Here is a 22,247-nt window from a genome sequence, read left to right as displayed (position 1 = left end):
CAGTATACCACGGTATACTTCAGTATACTTTCGTACGTCGTGGTGCCGCGCGTGTCTCGACGGTGTGACTCCCGATTTCGAAGAGTCGTCGCACGATCCTTGATCTGCCTTCGTCGATTGCGAGCTGAATCTGTCGATGGTCGTTGTGCGCGGTAGTGCGAGAAGAATCCGTCACGCATTCTCTCTCGGTTCTCGGAGTGTCACTCTCGGAGTTTGAGTGCCGCCAGTGGATTACGGGAATACGGGTGCGTGGTGCGCGCGGCAGCTGCAATCGAACAGGACGAGACAGAAGAGGAAGAACGAGATAGGATCAGATAGGATAGGACAGGACACAGGACAGGTTGTTTGCCCGGCGGGTAGCCGCGTATTCCGAGATTCACGAGCCAGCCTCACATCGATCGTGTTGTTATATTAATCTCGTCCGCGCGAGATGTGCGCGAAACCCTTGTTTATGTTAACTTAAATTTATATTTGTTTTGTTTGGTTTCAACACTGCAAACCCGCGACAACAACTCACAATTAGCCAGTTCTTGTCGCGTTCGGTGTAATAAATCATAGATAATAATTTGGAATTTCTAAGGTACAATGCGTATTACTGTTGATTTCGTCGCTTTCGATCGCGAGAGCGAATATTTGTGTACCAGCATGCTTCCTCGTTGTGTTCTATTAATACAATCTCGTTGATATCAAATTTGAAAATAACGTTACGCATATTATTAAAAGCGTGAATCGCAATTCGTTTCCGCGTGATAATCTCGCGTTCCAAGAGCGGTACTTGACTTTATCTAGCCGGAACTACCGCACGGGTTTTGATATAATAATTGTGCTATTATTTCCAGTAAGTTCACGTGACTGACATTCGTTTGTAGTTATCTCAATTATTTAGACATTATTTAGAATTTTTATTAGAAAAAGATTTAATCTGAATAACTTATTTATTAATTCATCTAGACATTTGAAAAGAAAATATAGTTTGAAGCAGAACATTTCGTATTTCTTTTGAAAATTACATAGTCGCGTTGCTCTTAAGATTCGCTTTTAGAAAATTTTTCGATTAAAAAAAATTTATATTTATTTTACATTTGATAATATTTTGGAATTAATAAACTCAGTTTAATTGCGATTTAATTTATTTTACGATTACGGAAAGATTCACTCTGGAATGGAAGCATTTGGAAAATAATTTCATTTCAAGCGAAATGGAGTAGAGTAGCATTACAGAAATAAATATGTATGGCCGAAGGGATTGATCACGTCGAGAATGTAATTAAAAATAAACGTACGTAATATGTATCAATATTACGGTTGGAAAAGTTGTTGGAAGTAGTCGTCTAGTTTTATGAATCAACATAGTTTCATGAATGAAGGCCGGAAACAAACGCTTGTAACGTGAACGTAGAAGGTCATAGCGATAAGTTTGAAAATATCATCGAGTTCCTTCCGATCTCGAAGGCAACGAGCTGCACGTATTCCTGGAATATTAACGCGTGCAAAAAGCTTTTATCTCTCGGTACCGTCACTGAACACACAATAAATTAACCGTGAGTGCATATAAATTAACCATGAATGTGATTGTATTGTTGTTGCAACGGGAATTACGTAACACGCGAAAGGAACGCATCGATGAGCTTTTGTTACGCCATTGTGCTTTATATAATTTCCAGAATATCAAAGATGATTATCCGCTTTATATTGCAATCTTCAATTTCATATCTGTTTGAAAAAAATCGAAAAAAGCAATTGCAGATACTCTCGTCGTTTTAATTTAATTTCTTTCGAGAATTTGTTACGTGCAACCTTTGATATTTCACGAAGCTTTCGAATAAATAAATAGAGGTAGAGAGAGAGAGAGAGAGAGAGAGAGGAGAAATTGAAAACTTTTGCATAATTCCCAGCAAATCTGATTCCGTGGTTTAATGAATTACTCAACGTGTACTCAACGTGTGAATTGTTTAAACGTTTGGAGTGTAATTTCATATTGTAGAATTTGCGTTCCACATGTCTCGTTCTAAGTCCCGTATTTCCGCTGGAAGAAAACGTTTGCCGGGAAATTTTCTCGTGGATTAAAATGCCATTTCGTGCACACGCGTTGGAGGACCTTGACCCAGCTGACGCTGCCGAACGTCACCACGTGCTGTCGCAGTGATTTCGATAAAAATCGCGGGGTAAAATCGAGGCAACGCGCGACGCCGACGCGACGAGACGGCGCTGACGATGAAAATTTTTTCGAGCTCGTAACTCGCTCGGAGTAATCTGGCGTATCTCCGGTTCTCCGGTGCTTTCGCGCCAGCATTATGCCGTTTTTAATTATCGTTACGTTATTACGTACGGCGCGCATACGTAACATCGGCAAACGGAAATTGCGAACAATGAAATATTTTTAAACTTGCGATATTTACCGTTCTGCACGCAACGTCGGTGCAATCCGCACTTATTTATCCAATATCGAACTTCCTTTCCAGAACGGAGCGAAAGAGAAGCGATCGGTGAAAATTATCGAGGAGAAAAGCGGATCTCCCTCGACGAAACTTTTCGCTTTCGCGGGCGAGCAATTCTATCGAGACCCAATCTCGTTGAAAGCGTCCAAGTTCGTTTACACGCACGAGTGTAACGTATCGTTGGTGTCGTTATTCCGATACGAAAATGCATTCTTGCAAATTTATGAAAGTTTACTCGTTATCGCGGAGATGATATTCTCGCGTGGCTTGCTTAGAATTTTTATCGATCGCGTGTATTATAATTTAATGATTTCATATCGTCTCTTATGAATTTTAAAATGTAGAAAGGAAAGTTCTATTAAACAATGAGTGCAACAAGTATTTGTACAGAGGAATTTTTTTATAAAAGAAACCTTATTTGTAGAAAATAAATATTAGCAATTTTATACAACGAATACGTTCTGTCATAATATAAATAAAAGATCTTTGCGTGTTCTTAATTATTAAATTTTTTGATTGTACTTTTTGCGTGACCAAATAATACAATTTTTCGGTTATTCGCTTATTTTTCAATTGTTTTGAATTTTATGTATGCATTTTTAAGTAAAATATATAATTTTAAGAGGCATACAGTCTACTTTATTTTTGTTAATAAATTGTTAATTTACTTTTTAAAAATAATATTTTTTTTATATAAATATCTCTCGTGTACGAATATTTTTTGTATTTATCGTATATGTGAGATAATTTAAAATGTAATTTATTTCTAGTATTTACATTCGTTTAACGCTATTTAAAATTTATTTTTTCATAGACAGCAGATAGATGACAAGTATACGAATCATTTATCTGGAATATTTAAAAATCTCGAAATATCGAGAAGAAAAATTTCAATCTCAGTAGCCGATTCTATAATTCTTAACGATATTGTCGTTATATTGTCGTTACGCAGATATTATACATATTTGGTAAAAACAGCTACGTAACGACAATATAACGATTCCGAACTGTCATTCCGAATTGTCATTAAAAGTTACAGAATCGTCGGAGTACAGGGAAGATGATTCTATATTGGGCGCGTTTTATTTCCATTCATCTTTCTGTTTAACTTTCAGTCATTGTCGATGACGTATCTTCTTCTCTGCGACAGTATTTTCACGCGAACAGCATTCGTTCATTTTCCAGTACTTCGATCGGCACATTGCTGTTCACGTGCGCGTTTTGTTACACATCGTTGCCTCGCTTCCTCGTTTCTCTCGCCGCTCCGTTTCGACGTTGTTACGAACAAGCGGGAGTTACCGTTTCTCCGGTAACGGCCGCAAACGCGTTTGTTGGACAGCAAAGTGAAACAATACGGCTTGTCAGGCAGCGATAATTAATCGTAGCGACCAATGAGAATCGTTCGAGAATAACGACGCTCATCGTGATAATTATTCAGATGTTATTAAACACAGATTGGATATTCAATCTGTTGCGAAAGTTATCGATAGTTATCCGGAAATTTCGGAACTTGATCTCGTTTTTCATACAATCGCATTAACGCGGAATATACATATGATATAGGTATAGCACAATCAATTTTATATCTTATCGATTGTAGAAATATTAAACAATGTAGACAATTTGCACCATATATTTTAAACTTGTTTGGTTACCTCCACCATAAAAAGCAAGCGTCATTCCGTCATGCTTTTACGCATTGTAAATCTCATGGGAAGTTTTGTTTTCATACTCCGATACGATATTCTATTAACGAGTTACAACATTTCGGAACAATTCCATTTGCGATGGCTATGTCTATTATGATATAATGACAAGTGATTGATTTTAGTATAATATATAGTTTTGTGAAAGTTAGATTATATCATGTTCATATCCCGAAATGATAATCGATGTGTATCGAACATCTACTCATATCGAATATGCTATGCTTCGATCAGAAATTCAGAATTACAATACCATTCTTTTTATTATGCCTATTGATCTATCTTTTTCAATGTGTTTAATAATACATATTTCGAAGATACTTCGTTGATTATAATTAGGTAACTACAGGCATTGAAATGAAATTTATTTGTCACAATATTTTCTAGAAATACACACACACAATCGCCTGTTCTTTTTCTTAAAGACACGTGACTTGTATTAGAATGAATCCTTTGGAGACGCTGCGTCTGCCAATTAATTGGGAAAAGAACTGTGCGAGGACATGCGTCGTTTCCTGCCGAAGGACAAACACGTGTTTCGAGTTCTCGAAATTACTTTGAGCTGATGTTCCGATATACTTCCCCTCGAGTCTTACGTAAAACAGATGTAACATTTGTTTCTTCCTTTTCTTTTAACTTGTTTTCTTTTGGCGTAGGATGTTCAATTGGATCTTGCATTTTATATCCGTTTATTTCTTCAGAGGTCTCCTTTTATTACATTCGCTTCTACTCTTCACAGGTATAATGCAGAAAATAATAATAATAATAATAATAATGATATTTTTATAAATAGCAGCATCACCCGTCTTATCGTAGATTTTAATAACATTAAGAGGAAGGTACCAATAATCGTACTCGTCTTAATTAATTGGCTAAACGTTTATTTCACAGATGCAGTAATATGACGTTTTACTCAATTAATTTGATATTGATTCGAAGGAAGGTGATCGGTAATCGCCTGGTTTTGCTCGTTCTTTTTCTTTCAGCGTATAATATTCTCCATAGAAGCAGATATGTGGTTTATAGAGAGTTAACTAGCGACAACACCATACACATCGCATGCCAGCCATATCATCGCATTATCGGATAAATTCCGCTAGCCGGTACTGACGCTGGTGTGCTGAAACGATTGCGTCATCGATTTTTGTACTTATTTTCCCCGTTTTCCTCCCCTCACCACGGTCACTGCCCCACGAAGGGATAGCCTGATCCGCGTTCGAGCGTAAAGGATCGATTTGTCGATGCTCTCTGTAAATATTTACGACCGGCTTGTTGTCCGTGTCGCCGCGATGCACGCACGTAGAAATCACGACGTAAAACCGCACACGATATATAAATGTTATCCCGTCGATGCATGACGAGCGCGTTCTTTCTGCACAATGAACTCTCTCGTATACGCTTGCATCGTTTAATATGAAGAAATAGATTATTTCTAGCAGCTGAGCTCGTTACGAAGCAAATCGTGCGGCGTGTTTTAAATTCTTGGAACGAAACATTGAATAATTAGTGCCAAATTACTAATGCGTAATGAAATACAGGTATATACAGTGAGTGGAAAAAGTATTCGTACAGAGCAAGTATTTTTCAAAAAAAGTTTATTTTTAAAAAGTAAATATTATCCAGCGAGAAATGAGTCATCGAATTGATGTCGAATCGATATCGATACGATGATTTCAACATCAATTTAACATCAATTTGACGTCAATTCGACGTTTAATTGACGATCATTTCTTGTTGGGTAATTAACAATTTATTCATAAAGAATAAAATAAACTGTAGTATATTTCTTAAAATTATATATATCATAAAGATGTGTATTAATTACAGAAAATTTATCATTTGAAAAATAAGCGAAAATTAAAAGTTGTATCGTTTGGATGCTGAAAAAGTATTCGTACAGTCGAGAAATTTAGCTTCTAAAATCAAGAATACATGCGATGCTCGTTTGTTTATGTTAGAACAGAATGTATTCATTGTATAAAATTGCTAATTAATGTTTATTTTCTACAAATAAGACTGTTTTTTATAAAAAATTTCCTTGTATACGCGAATACTTTTTGCTCTCACTGTGCATATATATGTATAGCTTTTAAATTCTCCGTCATTTCTGAATTTTTGCTCGGATATTAAAATGTACGAAACGCATAACATCAAGTACTGCATAATGTTTACGCTAATTGCGTCCAAAATTGATATCTATTTCTTGCGGTCTCGTATCAATATCGTTTATGCACTGCAATTAATTTCGCGTCGCATATTTTTCACTCGTTTCTTTTTCAAACCTGCCTACGCGGTTCGTTGCGACTCAGAAGTAACGCGAGCCCGTTCAAATCGATCGCTGTCGTCACATCGATACACGTAAATGTAACGTGAGCATCGAGAGAGACGCGACAACGCTGCGTTTAGTAGATGATACGACAGAAAGAGCGCAAACGAGGCTGCTTTTATTGACATTTTTCCATCGCCTTGCGATAGGTACCGCCCGCATATCCAGGCGAACGCGATACTTCTGCCGCGATTTATGGCCTCCAGATTGCTTCGAATAACGGCTGAGCGGCTCGCTCACGCAGACGCCTTGCTACATATGTATATACATACACGGTATACACACACATGTGTCTTCGTACACACTAGAAGCACTCCAGCACACACGGCAGGAACCAATGTAGCGCGCGAATGCACGAGAATGACACACCCACCAGTTTGACCTGTTTGGTTTTGGTTCATCCGTTGATTAACTGCGTGCACGCGTCCAGACTTTGCCAAATTGACGATGCAACGCGGGTAAGTGCTTGCACGTGCGTATATATGCGTAAGGGATACGCGGAAAATTAGATTGTTATGAAATGCATGTTGTATTTATTTCCATCTGGAATACGTTGAATTTTATAAAATTGAATACTCGAATATTAATATTAATATTTCGAATATCTTACGAAATGAGAACGATTAGTCATGTTTTTAAAAGGTCATCACGCTTTACATCGATCGATGTAATAACAATTAATAGTTGGAAGTAAATGTAGAACCTTGAGCTAAAATTAATATTGTCAATGCCAACTCAACTTAATAATTCACATCACTAAAGTAGAATATAATTACGATATTAAACTTGTAAATCTTACGCGCAAGACTATTTAGCAGTATTTATTAGGAAGAAAAATTAGAAAATAATTACTTCTTACTTCTTTTGAACACACTTGCTTTTTTAAGTTTAGATTACAATATTAACAAATAATATTTGCTCTAAATTTTATTACATTGATTCATAATTCTATCATAGACTTTCAAATGATTTTTTTATCTCATTTCTCATGAATTTGAAACATTTTCGAATAAAATTTCGCATTTTAATATAAATATTTTACATGGTATACTCCCTTTTACAGGATTTATCCTTTACATTATAAGCTTTTACGTCACGCTTGATATTCAGGACTATCTGACAGAAACGTGGTTCGAACAACGTATTTGTGTATGTGCAAAGATGCATATTTAAGGCTTGAAAGCAGTTTCTCGTGAATTCTATACATGACAGGTTGTACAAAATGTTCTATCTCACAAGTTTGAGGCTGCCTATTTCAAAATATTGTTTTATATAAGGTCGGGACAGATGATATCAGAGAAAATATTTTTGTCGAAAAGATTATACGATAGAATTAATTACTCATCTCTTGGATTGAAATCTATGATATTACTTTTCTACTTTAGGTTTTTGTTTCATCTTGATAGGGTTTTACATATTCATCATGAACTCATTAAAAAGTGATTTAATTTCATTCGATTTCTTGGTCCAACCGTAATTTCAGACATTAGATTGCTCAAACGGAAAAAAACAAAAGATAATTCAAGTAGAAGATCATGGTCCTCTGCCTCATTTTTTCTTTTCCTCTGCGTCTCTCTTCGTCTCTCGAAAGGATAGGAATGTTTCTTCCATTAGTCATATTTCCTCTCTCACGTGACGAATTCCTTTCAATTATTATCTATTGGGTTCGAATTTAAAGCATCGAAAAAAATTATCACTCTCGAAATAAGCATTCATTAATATTAAACTTGCGTTCGCATTGATTTTAGCATTTATGAATATTCTGTTCATTTATTACCATTCCCGACATTCCTTTCTTTCTCTCTTTAATTTATTTATGTATGATATTGTGAGCACGAGATACCGATCGGTGTTACAAATAATAATAATTTGGTGGATTGGAGGAATATGTATCGAAATATATATATCGAATCTGCATAATAAAAAAAGTGAAAGAGTTCGGGCAACGATAAATAAAATCAAATTAAAATAGAAAGAAAAAACTGAATATTTTAAAATGACTTACAAAAATTTCGAACGAAATTGTTCTCGATTACGTTTTTTAGTTGTAGGTTTAGTCTTAGTCGATGGTAAATTTCAGTTGATTATGGTGGGATAAAATACGCCGGGGATAAAACTATTTACAGGCATTTCCAGTTTTCATCGCTACTAGTGTGTAATAGGAGTACCTATATATGTATACAAGTCCCTACATCGTCCCTATTTCGTTCAAATCTGCCAAGCTTTATTACAAACAGTAATTTGAAAAATCCAAGAGTTATGCGATAAAAATGCTCGTGGCGTTTACTGCTTTTAAGGATGGGACGACACGGTCGTAAGTTTAAAATTTCATAACACTGTCAAAATTTTATAATTTCCTTGAGTGCTATTTAAAACTTGGTTATAATCGTTACGAACAAGGTTCCACTTTACAGAGTATATATTGCTTGTACCTTTCTTTCTCCCTTCATATATTTTTTTGCGCAAAATGTCAATGTAATATTGGTTCAGTATGATACGTATACACGTGCATAAAAGGAAACTGGAGAAGAATAAAATTTATAAATTTGAGTAGAAGGATTGACTTTCTCTTGAAAGTACTGTTGCGAATTCAATCGAAAAATCGAGCGAATCGCTCGTAAGGTAACAGATTCAAAGCGCAATTGGATCACATTAAACCGATTACTATTGCTAAAAGCGATCGATGCTTACCTATATACTCTAAAGAGCCTCTGCAAGAATGAAATTGTGCGCAAGCAATTTCATGAAATTGCATACACTGCTATCTTTTATTCAATTTTGATATTTTCTTTCTTAATCGTTTCTTCGGAAAACTGCAATATAACTGACTTGTAACTCGAAATATCGGTTCGTTAAAAATTTTCGTACAAGGAGATTCTACAGTTTTTGATCCGAAAGAGAAATACTTTCCAGATATTGCGGATAACTTCTATCATTAAAAGCAACCGTTTTTTAGAAAATGCACATTCAAGTTACTAAATTCTTATCAATGATACGAAATGAACAAATCATCCTTTTATAATAAATATTACAATACGATACTATTGATTGCAATTTATCACATATTGGTATTAAATAATTAAATGTTGCTTTATATTATTGCAATAATTTTTGTGAACAGTATATTCCAACAAAAAGATTTGGGCTGTGTATATGTAAATTGAAATGGTAATAGGCAATAGCATCGATCGCGTTTAAGATTTTCAATCTCCGGTCGCACAAGTTTAGAGTCTGCAACACAAATACGGACCGTCGTTAAGACGGGAATCGGTGATCGACTGGCAATTCCATTAGAGCAAGCTGCCAGTGCTCCGAGAATACGCATTGAATCGTCTCTCCTCACTTTCATCACAGGAAGTCTGATAGTTTCTAAGGCTTTCTATGGCTCAGGTTCGAGTTGAGAGACTTTTATCGGACATCGACTTTTTTCCATATAGCTATTGTACGTAGCCTTACGCGAAGTATTTTCAATCAAACGCGAGAGAAAAAGAATAAAGTCCATTTAGTTTTAAACAGAGTCAATTTCACATTCGATACTCTACTGATTCAGTTTATTATTTCTTTCGCGCGCGCGTGCGCAAATCACGTGTAATTTAAGATGGAAATTTGATATACTGGGAACTGGTTCCTCCGAGAAATTCTATTCTCTTATCAATTACTAGCGTGCGCTTCTTCCACAATTCGTTAATTAGTACCATTATGTAATAATTAGTAAACATCGTATTATATAATGTGCAGAAATGTATAAATATAGCTGTGGATGCTGTAATGGAACACGAATGTCTGAAAATTATTTATAGATATCTCAACTAAACTTAATGGCAAATAGCTAAATAATTTAAAAAACGTATAACGACGAATATATTATTTTTAATATTTTTAATATTATGTCTTATTATTTTCATTCGATTTTTAAATAATGTTTATCAGTAAACAAATCGAGAAAGAATTATTGTTAATGTTAATCGAATTCTCACATCTTTACTTGACTGATTTTCAATTTATTTCATTCTTGATTATGATTACGTATTCGGATCTGTAACTTTTATTATGTCATCTAATGGAAATAATCTTATAGTATATTATTTTCTACAAGAATTTTTTTTTAAACTTGTGTATATTGTCAAAGTAAAATAATATTCGATTCAACTCTCTTGCTTTTACGTAATACACCGATTAAATTTTCTATAAAGCCCTAAATATGACACGTTCAGCTTTTTATGATTAAATTTGAAAAGAACGAACTTTTTCTTTTGGATGCAGTCAATCGTGCGGTTTAACGGGAAAGATAATAAGGCCTAAGCATAAAAAAAATTTCACCGTTACGGTGTCCTTCGCGATCAATTTGCCTTTTCGACGCGTCCTTTCGTCGCGCTCTCGTTCCTCTTGCTTTTTTCTTGGGTCCATTGTCATGATCGTTCTCTTTTTCTATCTTTGAGATTCTCAACATATTAGAATATCATCCCGTGGAAACTACTTGAGTGGACGGCAAATTTCCCTCGGGAATATACGAGAAATGATCTCATCGTGTCGACATCGCGAATAAATGAGAAACTGCATTAAAATTGCTGTTGCTGTGGCAGTCGCTATGCTAAGGCGATTCGCTATGCTTAAGTACCGTCGAGGATAGTAATAGTGTTTCCAGATGGGGAATCTTTCCTAGATCTGCCGAATCATCTATGGGAAGAAAGTGTATACCTGAGAAACGCGTGGGAAATAATCATCCTTCGCGTTCGATTTTATTTGGTGATATTTCTAACGGAGAACTTTTTTCCTGGCAATCTCTCCATTTAATTCATATCGAAAAATAAAATTTCTCGCAGAACACCGAGGTGGACAAATCGATCCTGTTTTTTAATTCATATACAACATACGAAACAAAATGCAAATATTTAATTAACGTTTGATTTTTAATTTAATTACGGAGATGTGTTTAATATTGAAAATCAATCCGTTACAACGTGCACAAGTTTCAAAAATTAAATCTTTACTTTAGAAAAAAAATATTAAAACTGTCGGAAGTACAATATTGCGTCTTTATTTTTGCGGATTAGAAAAGAGAACAATATCGTACGAAGCTGCTGTGCAATGGATTTTTTGTATCCGTGAAGCAACAGACAGATATTGGTCACAGATTGGAGATTCTAAACACACACGAGCGAGGAGGAAGTTTGTCGGTGGCTTAGGTGCGCTGAACTTTGTACCGTGCTTCTTCCCGCATACCTTTTCTTCGTGCCTTGGATTCGCTGATGCCGGTGGGAACTCGACGACTTCTCAATGGAGACCGACTCCCAAGGCGATCCAGGGTCGTTCTCTCACGCTATGCACACGTTTGTGCATGTGTGAGGCAAAATGGGATCTGCCAGTGACAGACGCGTATACACCTACATACGTGTGCGTCAGCCGAGCGTCCACTTTCACCCACGTTGTACATTTTAACAGCGCACGTCGCCTGTCGTTATCAGCTAACGTTTCGGCTACCTGTCTACGTTTCGACATTTAACTGATGTCCGTGATTGACACATAATTTACGAAACCGCGAAACACGGTGGGATCAAATGTAAATCATACATATCGCATCTGGAACATTGGATCAAGCGCACGTGACGATCTATCGGAAAATTTAAAGCGGGTTGAATTGCAAGTTGCTCGGCGGAATTATTCCTGAATTATAATTCTCTCTCTTTGAAATCTCCCTTCGTTCGAAATCTCGCGAAATTCCCTTCGATTTGATATTTTTCGAATAAAATAGATTTATTCATTTTTTTACATAGAATATAATTATAATTATTAATTATTTGTTCGCCTGTAGTGTTACTAAAATACGAAAAAAAATTATTTACGAAGCACATGTAAAAGAAAGCAAGGCGCTGGAGCCTATCAAATCTTACAACAAGCCTCTTGTAGGATATGGCGGTCTAATATTAGAGGCACCAGATCCTCTTAAAGGGTTCCCTGAAATATTATCTCATCCCTTTTGAGCACATTCCGCTCATCTCCCCTCAGCTTTTTTCCCTTTCGCTTCTCCGCAGTTCTTCATCCATCGCTCCAACAATCTCTCATAACTGTACCTTTCAGACCATTATGATGAAATTCACGGTGATCGTGCTGGAATGATCAAATCACACGATCTTGATGTTTTTTACGAAAAGATTGCGAATCTCTCTGCAATTTTTCTATTTGTGATGCCTCTCTCTTTTATTGATTAATTCCTTATTGATTAACAAATAATTTAAGGTGTCCATGAATTAATTTAGTTCCTATTTATTTATTTCTGTTGTTATCTATTGTAATTCAAAAAAGTATTCTTCATCTCTTTTGTCAAAAATAATTTCCATTTTATAAAGAAATTTTGCTAATGTTTCGAAACCAGTCACGCCAAAACAACTGAGATATAATGATGTGAGATACTTAGAATCGATTGCTATCGAATGACCTTGGTTAATTAACTCTGCTATTAGCGATGTCCTTCTGCCGTGGCTGTAATATAATAGTCATCGTAGCAGTAATAACGATAAATATACTTGGAATCTGGAACGCACGCGCGCACGATGAAACAAATTGAAAATCATAAATTAAATAAATTAAAAAGAAAATACATACTTGGTAAATATATCGTTTTATATGCGACATCTTTTATGAAATAATAAGGAAAACATTTTTAAGTAAAGAAAGAGAGAAAAACTTTTTATAAATAAGAAAGAAAAAAAAACTTTTTTACTTTGTTTAAATGAATAAGACAATTGAGAGAGATGAACGTGTATGTATCTAAACATGTCCGGATACGTTAGCGGATGTATCGTATATATTTCGTAACGGGTGATGCATCGAGCAGTGTGTCCCAGTTGCATCGGTACGCAACGGCCCGGGGCCGCAGCGCGGGCGCGGCGTGCCGAGAGAGAGAGAGAGGGAGGGGGGGAGAGAGAGAGAGAGAGAGAGAGAGAGAGAGACGCACGCGCCGAACGTGACACGTATACGGAGTGCGGACACGCACGCACGTAGGTATATGCACGCGCGCCAACATATTTATGGTCACGATTCGAATTACGATACGCATTTCCGTTAACGAGAGCGAACGAGTCCGTGAGGGAGCGGGATAGTCGTTCTCTTCGAACACCAAGACGGGGAGAAGAGAGAAGAGACACGCGGATTTCCAGCCTCCGACAAAGGCCGGCTCTAGAGAGTTGAAAACCTGGTCAAACGAGGGCGGCCGCTAGCTTTACGGCTTTACCAACGTGACCAACGCGATGCGCATGCACTTTCCATGCATCTCTGCGTTCGCCGTGTTTCGCGCCTCGCTGCTCTCGACACTCGCTATTCCAGAATATTTTTAAATAATATAAAAAAAGATTAAAGATTTTGAAAAAATCGTATCCAAAAAATATAATACTTTTTTTTTTGAAATATACTTTTTAAATAAAACTTTACGTATTTCTACAAATACTACAGAAGAAATTATAAAAGGAGGAAAAAATTTGATTCAAGATTATATGACATTAATGTATAAAGTCTATAAAGAGGAAAATCACACGAGAGTCTTAAGCTACATTTATTTTCAATTTTATCAGTAATAAAAAGGTGTATCTTTTATTCATTGTGAATTAAAAAAATGATTCGATACACATAGAATAACATTGCATTTTATTCATATTTGATTAGATTTTTCCATATGTTGTTAACAATTTTCCGTAGGTTGTTGCATAGCACGCATTGTGCTATGAAATCTCAAGATGTACAGACATATGTCAGCTGTGCGTTTGAAATCCGTGCAAACAGCGGCATAAACATCGTTCGAAACGCGAAACTATGCACTTAACGAGCATCGACGGATCCTTCCTCTTCTGGTAGAGCTACCGAGAACGACGTCGGTAGCGAAGACTTATGGGAATGGTGCTCGTTAGCAAAAGCGCGGTGAGAGACTCGCGCGTGGATCGCTGGGATTAGGGCGTACAGCAACAATGGTCTCGAGTCTGTCGTCCTTGTATAGCAAGGATCTTCTTCTCTTCAGTCGCCGACTTTCCTCCGTCTCGCTTCATCTCTTCCTTCTTTCCTTTCGCCCTTTTCTTCTCGGTGCTTGCCTACTATTACCGTTTTCTCCGATCTCGCGGCTCTTTTGTTATATGGTGCCGCATTGTCGTCGCGAAGACTATCCGCCATTATCGCCGACAATGGCAACAAACGATTGTTTCTTAACCCATTGAGCTCAATAATCGCTCAGTCAATCGTCCAGGAATAATTATTAAATCTCCTGGATGATGGAGAATCTGATTGAAGAATCTGTGTTTGGAATTAAGTATAATATTCTTGGAGTCTCAATACAAATGTTTTATTTTAATTTTCGTTTTCAAGTGTATTTCGATAACTATTTATGACACTTTCTGACTTAAATATCACATATTTATTTAGAGATCTATGATAATAAATAATAATCTTAATTAAATGTAATGATTTTTTTTATCTAGCACATGATAAAATAATATGAGTAATATTCATATTATTTTAATGTTATATCGCATAAATTTTGATTGATGTGCTCTTATTCTTAATTAAAAAAAAGGGAAGTTGTTATACCTAATTAGTGCAGGTGCGTAAAAGCGTAATGATAGATGAGAAATTTTTACATAAGTAAAAGAAAGCAGAATTCCGTTAAGTAATAAAGCGAGTAAATGAATATACTCGTTTGAAATCGGTTATTTGATAAAATAATTGCTTTTCAGCTAGTTTTGCTGATATAAGTTTGGAGGAAAAGTTAGACAGAGATTAATTTTACGATTACTTCCTGTAACTTGGAAAATACTGTACTTCCGAATTTTTCCTTCTTTTGTTGTGCGTCGTAAACGTGCGGCCGCGTCGTTCTCAAAGCAGACTTTCGTTCGTGGCAGCGAGGCAGAAAGCATGTGGGGTGGATATGTACTAACACATAACTAACATGTACTAACTAATAATCGCGCCGCTGGATCGCTGTACCGGAAGGCACGGTCTGCGTGTTCCGCTGGAAATGGAAATTCTTCCTGCCTCCATTCCATCGTCTCGTTAATTGCCATCTTCGCCGATTAGGTTCACGTGCTTCTTATTCACCTTGAGTTTCTCATTTTTCTTTTAGCGCTTATGCAATAGGAGTTGTAACATTGGATTGATCTCCAATGTTACAAGCGTAGATATGCTTTTCTGCAATTAATGTTATTTTATGAGATCATTTTTACATATATTTATGTTACCTTTTTTCTTTGAAGAAAATTTGTATGATAATACACATATTGACGATATTTCACGCCATCATTATGTAAATACAGTATATTTCGAGTCTTTATTATTCATTATTTTTTATATGTATTCACCACTCTTACTACATCTATAATAAATGCGCGATACAGTGAGATATTTATTTTATTTTTCCAAATACGCAAACAACCGATTTCAGTTTCACACAGCAGAAAGTGAAATATAGTTATATATTCGGATGAGATCTCCTCTGCACGGAATTATACATGTAACGTTTCAAGTAGTAAAACTGGAGATTCCCTTGTTGCTATTTTCCGTTGAGATACTAGAAAACGAGCGACCTGCTGAAGCACATTGTGCTCTCTACCATTAAGACAATTCGTATCGTTCTCTCACACAAAGAATTTCATAGAATTTTATTCGCGTGTTCCTTGGCTGAAGTTGTTTAAAAGGAAACGTTAAGCCCGAAATTTTTTAAATGAAAATTTCGGCTGACTCCAACTTGGAGTTGACTATTGTTTGCCAGTTCGATGGATAGTCTCGCTAAACTAATATTGCATAAAGTGAGCGAATTAATCAGTTGTGGCTCATTGTGAAAAAGCGCACGATTGTACTGGACGATTCTCTCACGCCTTTTCCCAAGAGTTACAAGAGGAGAAAACGAGCCGCTCCTCCTCGAGCGCGTGCTCAAGAGCTTCCGTAAGCTCGCTCAATTTCTACGCCTGGTCGGGGAGGCCTATCTACTCTCCAAACCCATTCTTCCGCCGGAACTTCTTGTACGCTGTTACGGAGATTTTCCCACGGATACGAAACATCGGCAAACATCGCGAAATCACGAAAAGAAAAAGAATTTCAATGATAGAACGATATAAAAGCGCAACGTTCGTGCGCAATGCGTATCATTCGAGTTTGTTTTATTGAAGAGTGGCGTTTGACACGGCTTCTTTTATTGACGTATCATGACAAATCGTCGTTAGGGTGCGGCAGACTATCAGATGAATAATGATGCCTTGAGTGATGCGCGTGCGTTCTTTGAGCTGTAGAAGAACGGACTAAAAAGCGAAGCGTAGAGAGGGTTTAATATATTATAAAAACACTAGAATAAAAGAATTAAGTGGTTTTATCTTCTTTTTCGGACACTTTTAATACGTCATTTGTAAGCAGCAAAATTTTTATCTGCAATAATCGTGCAAATAATACATTCTTTCTTCTTATTGAAGAAGAAACGTAAATAAAGAAAAAAATATATTGTATAAATTTTCTTTCATCCTTCTTTTGTATTTCTCCTCTTGTCGTTACAAATTATTTGTCAGTCTTCAAAATATTGATAAATAATCAGTGTAAAATTTGCATTGAATAATAAAGCAAGAGTCACAGTTGCAGTTTCTAATAATTATCACAATGAGAAAAAAATAGACATTTTACTTACTTACTTTGTAATAATAAACGTTGCAACACAGTACTTTCAATGTTTTCGAAATTTGAGAAAAGAGATGCATCGCGTTTATCACACTTTGATACGATAGCCTGCAGCTATCGTGTGTCTGCGATGTTCTATTCCCTTTTACACCGGAATTTTATCGCCGGTGTAAATCCTTCTTTCTGTTATCGCGTTTCCGCACAAACGTATAGACCTGATAAGGTCAAAAGAAACGGTAGACGACACTGCGACGCCATTAGTCTTCAAGTCGATCGAATCCCATAGGTCGTATAATAAAAGTATGCGAGCCACGTACGAAATAGCTACTAAGAATCACTTGACTCTATTCGACCTCGTCGCAGACTTGATCCAAATATCATGTATGCGCGCCATGGGAAAACAAAAATTATTGTGCAGTACTTCTTCTTTATAACAGCGCTCTCTATTATACTTGTGAGAATTGTTTGTGCTTTATGTATAGGGGATATGTGTGATTTTTTTTCAATTCATCTTCACAGAATGTTTATGGAACATTTTTACAAATTGAGAAGAACAATATTTTAACTACCGTAGAATTATATATTATAATAAATGCTTCGAAGAAGCATGTAATGGTCCAAAATTTTAGATACAACACGGCGTAATTAATCTTTTAAATTAACGATCGATGGCTGGTTCGTTGATCTTCGTATTTAAACGTAATATCTAAAGAATATCGATTTACTTTAGAACGCTACTTATAGAACTACCAAGCCGATGTAATCCATTTTGAGGACAGAAGCATTTATTTCGAATTCTCGCCGTACGCTCAAGATTTCCTAGACGGCTGAAGAGAAGACGGTAAAAAGGCATCGAGGATATAGTCGATTTGTGCAAACGCATATAATCACGAGATAGACGATGGACGAACCTAGTGCGTCCCGGCGAAAAGATCAGTGAGAGGATGCACAAGCATACCAGTCAACTTCGCGGTCCAGGTGGCCATAATGGCGGCTATCACAGCGCTAACAGGGGCCCAGTGAGGAGATGGAACAGCTTCCATGGTGGTGGCGGCGGTGGCGGTGGCATGGGCAATTTCAACGATGGCGTTGGGAACGGCGGCGTAGTCACGAAGGCCTGTCAGGAGCCTTTCAGGGCTGTGCCTAAGGCGGTGCAAGCCCTCAGGAGTGAGTCCGTCGACAGGACTCATCGAGCTCAGCCACCACCACCACCCGCATTTCCCAGAAGAAGGTTTTCCGTGTGGTGAGTCCAGGATTACGTTGAGGAAATCGCGAAAATTACTCAATAAATTTCCTGGAATGAAACTCACTTCAAAAGAGTGAAAATATTGCCACTATCGAAAAAGAGTGACAGATTTTCGCTTCTTCTTTTTGGAGTAAGATTTCATTTTTTTGGAGTAAGACTCTAAAGGAAAGAAATCTCACTTCTTTTAAAGAAAAAGAGATTTCGTTCCTTTGGAGTAAATCTTACTCCAAAATTTATTTAGAGAGTACTTTTATTGTTATTATTGTTTTAATTTCGATGTGACAGCAGAGTAGGTATACTTATTATAAATTCTCTTGGATTGCACGGAAAATTAAAGGCAAAGTAATTGAGAGTCGCAAGTAACTTGAATGTATATTAAGATAATTATGAAGAATAATAATAGTTCTTCTATATTATTAGTTGATTGATATATCTTTAGCTATTAATATATAAGCTATGTTATTGCTTGCTGCTACGAAAGCAATTGTTATTAGTATAATCTTATTTGCGTATGTAAAGTTATTTTTTTTATTATTATAATTTACATGATTACGAATTATCTAAGTGTTTTACATAAGTGATGTGTGTTTGAATTACTTGTTATTTTTGTTTCTGTAAGTTGATAAGTAAATAGCTCAAAACCCACAATCTAGGCTAGGTTTCTACTGTCAACTACAAATAACTTCTCTCTCTCTCTCTCTCAAATGTAGATATAAATCTACAGTTTAAAATTATTTAGCGATAATATTAAATTTGCGTGAAAAAATTCCTATTGTTTAAAATTGCTTTTGTGCTCAAAGTCATATTTTTAAATAATACATGTCAGATGTTGCTACATTATAAAAAGATATTTAACTTATCTCTAGCGAAAGTTGTTGATGGACAATTTCGCGCTTTCGGCTGCGTGAAAGAGGAATCTAATAGTATGATGAATAAGATAAAAAAAAAGGATAATGAGAGAAGGATAATAGCTCTAACGACGTCATAGAAATATTTCATTTCGTTGAGTGGATCCACGTGGCTAATGTTGTCAAATAGCACGGATAATTTCGCGAAATGGACGTCGCGTTGTCGGGGAGTGAAAATGAGAAGGGGAGAAAGAGCGAGAGCGAGAGAGAGAGAGAGAGAGAGAGAGAGAGAGAGAGAGAGAGCGCTTAGGTAATCAAGATCATTGATAATGAATCGCTTGGCTACGCCATTGGTCTTTGTTAAGATCAAAGCAAATTATAACGAACGTCCCCTGCGGGTGTATTTCGGGAAAATGGGAACAGAAAGACACGACTGGACAAAAGTTTGTGCCGAGGCTTCACACGCTGTTGTGGAATAAAGCGGACGCGACATTCGAAGCGATGCACGCGCGCTTTGATTGCTTCCGTTACAAAAGCGTTGCCGGAAAACAAATTAAAGGTACATAGTGAATCGCTCGCTAAACCATTGGAAATACCTGTACTGCTTCTGTTAAATTTCGCTTTCTGTATTTGGTTACCATCGGTTCTCTTTTTCGATTGTGTGCGTATGCTGTGTATATCAAATCATAGTATAGATAGTTATTTCCGATCTGTCGCTTTATCTATCTGTACACAATTTATAAGAATAATAAATGTTTCGTGGAAAAAATATACACACGTGTGTGTGTATATTTTTTTTTTCCACGAAACATTTATTATTCTTATAAATTTATAGAAAATAAAACTGAAAAGAGATTTATCGTATTTATCAACCGTCTCTGATGAGCGGAATGAATATGCGAATGTCAAAATGTCAAAATTTATTTCCCAATAAAATTTTAAAATATAAACAGTATAATGTAAAATTAGATATACCTACTTTAAGGATTAAAACTATTTCGTTTATATTCTTTCGTGCAATTTAAATTCATTCTCTAGCTTTTCAATTTATGAAAATCATCTTTTGTTCAATCGACTGAATAATAATTAGCGCGCAATCGCGTAATCAAAATTAATTAGATAAATATTTTCGGCAAGATCGATAGTTCTGTCTCTAAGTAGAGGCGGAAATGTCGGCGCACGTGCAGAAAACGGATGACCTAGATGCCTAACGAAATAATTATAATCCTGAGGAAGCGGAACGAGCAATGCGACGTTTACAGGGTTAACCCACGATGGGCTTAAGAGACGGAGAAGCCGAGGAGCGTCATCCACGTCGAATTTAATTTTCTGCGATATACGAACACACACACAGGCAAGCAATGCGTTACGCATGCGTTACGCGTGCGTTACGCATCGCGACTTTGCTTGTGTGTTTAAGTCGAGGGAGGAGCGGGATAACACGCGGGTCAACAGCCTTCAACAACCTTACGGCCTTCTGCAACCTCTCTTTCCTCCTTCCCTTTACCCACCATCTTGGTTTTCCGATTCTCGGTCGGTCGAACATTGACGTTCGATTCACGGTCGTCACCGTTAAATTTATAAGAGGACTTTCCGTGATGAATATCTCCAGATGTGAAAAAGCAAAATACACCGAGAACGGGGAAAGACAATTTTTTATCAACGATGCAACGATGTTCTTTAATTTGTGCGAATTTTATTTTGTTCTTATTTTATATTATATTTCTCTACTAAACGTGAATAGAAAATTGATATTATATATTTCATAGTCTGTTATATTAGATAAAATTATGTAACTCCTTTTAATATTAAATTTTTTATTACTCCTTTAATAATAAATTGAATAATTTACGATTATTTTCAAGGAAAGATTTTATCTCTTGATCTACTATCTAACGTAAGTTGATATAAGGTTTGATGTCATGCTACAATAATTTTTATTAAGAAAAATGATTTCGATTTGGGCAGTCACATTTCGGTAGCTCCCATTTCATATAACCGCAGATTTTCCTATATCGCCGAAAATTGGTTGAGCCATTACGGTTTTATATCTAATTTGAGGAGTGCCCTTTTCGACAATGGGGAACATCTGTTGATGGCGTCGCAGCGCCCAATATTGGTCGTAGAAGTTAATACCGGGGCGTAGAATGGCGTCACGGAATAATAGTTGTTTGCACGAGCGTGCGAACACCCTCGTATTGTCGTTTGAAACGATACGAAATTGAGGGGTTCACATGATAAATTTTAGTCTCCCCTTTTTTTTTCATCTCTATGAGATACGATATTCAAAAGATGCCAGACTGTTGACTCTTAACAAAATACTGCTACTTTTACATTCAAGAGAATAAGTAGGTATAATACGAGTAATACTTTATTCTGTAGTTACAAATCGATGACCAGTACGAGACTGGGGCGCGGTTATGCGTGCGACTTATCAAATTGTAGAAATCGCTGTCAAGTATAATTATTCACTACAAAATTTGATTTGTTACACGCACAACAGCGTTCGTATGGTCGATTTGTAATTATGTTAACGACTCAAACAAATGAATTAAAGAAAATTTTTTTAATCCTATGCTCTAATATACTTCATTCTCTTTTTATATTAGAGAATTTTTTTTTTAGAAGCAAATAAGTCACGCTTGACATTGAGATTTGTGAAATTACTTCCAGATTTATTTATATAAAAATATTTTACCGCAAGATATTTATATACATCCTATTATGAAATTGCACAAGTAAAAATCTAAAAATCTCTAGAGAATCATCACATATAGAGAATACGTGATGATATCTACATAACGCGATCAATTTTTTAATAGAAAAATGTTTTTTTATTGCTGTTGCAGCTTCGGGAAGCGGACGGGCGGCAGCGCCAGGAGACCCAACGAATGCTTCGTCCTCGAGCCCTCCGAGATGATTGTCGTGAGTAAATCTTTGCTTCGTATTTGCGATAAGTGAGATGGAAGAAGAAACGATAGGAGAGAATGCGGCCTGGATCGTTAACTCTTTCGAGAAAGTTTAGCCACAAAGGAATGCTTT

The 22,247-nt window shown here is 36.3% G+C and overlaps 1 protein-coding gene across 11 annotated transcripts in view; it reads left to right on the top strand.

Moving 5' to 3' along the window:
- Nucleotides 1-22,247, top strand: part of LOC108722523 (rap guanine nucleotide exchange factor 2) — a 116,112-nt gene that overhangs the window by 62,671 nt on the left and 31,194 nt on the right. For 7 of the 11 annotated variants that reach the window (XM_018447682.1, XM_018447680.1, XM_018447675.1 and 4 more), the window contains exons 1-3: nucleotides 148-340; nucleotides 17,856-18,354; nucleotides 22,055-22,130. In XM_018447682.1, coding sequence (XP_018303184.1) covers nucleotides 18,056-18,354; nucleotides 22,055-22,130 — 375 coding nt within the window. In that variant the 5' untranslated portion in view covers nucleotides 148-340; nucleotides 17,856-18,055. Of the gene's footprint in view, nucleotides 1-147; nucleotides 341-17,855; nucleotides 18,355-22,054; nucleotides 22,131-22,247 lie in introns of those variants that run through there. The other 4 variants (XM_018447677.1, XM_018447674.1, XM_018447673.1 and 1 more) reach the window with 1 other exon arrangement.

Source organism: Mycetomoellerius zeteki, unplaced genomic scaffold (assembly GCF_001594055.1).
Source record: "Mycetomoellerius zeteki isolate Tzet28-1 unplaced genomic scaffold, Tzet1.0 scaffold206, whole genome shotgun sequence".
Taxonomy (NCBI): domain Eukaryota; kingdom Metazoa; phylum Arthropoda; class Insecta; order Hymenoptera; family Formicidae; genus Mycetomoellerius; species Mycetomoellerius zeteki.
The sequence above is the reverse complement of the archived record's forward strand: the minus strand, read 5'-3'. Positions and strand labels throughout refer to the sequence as shown.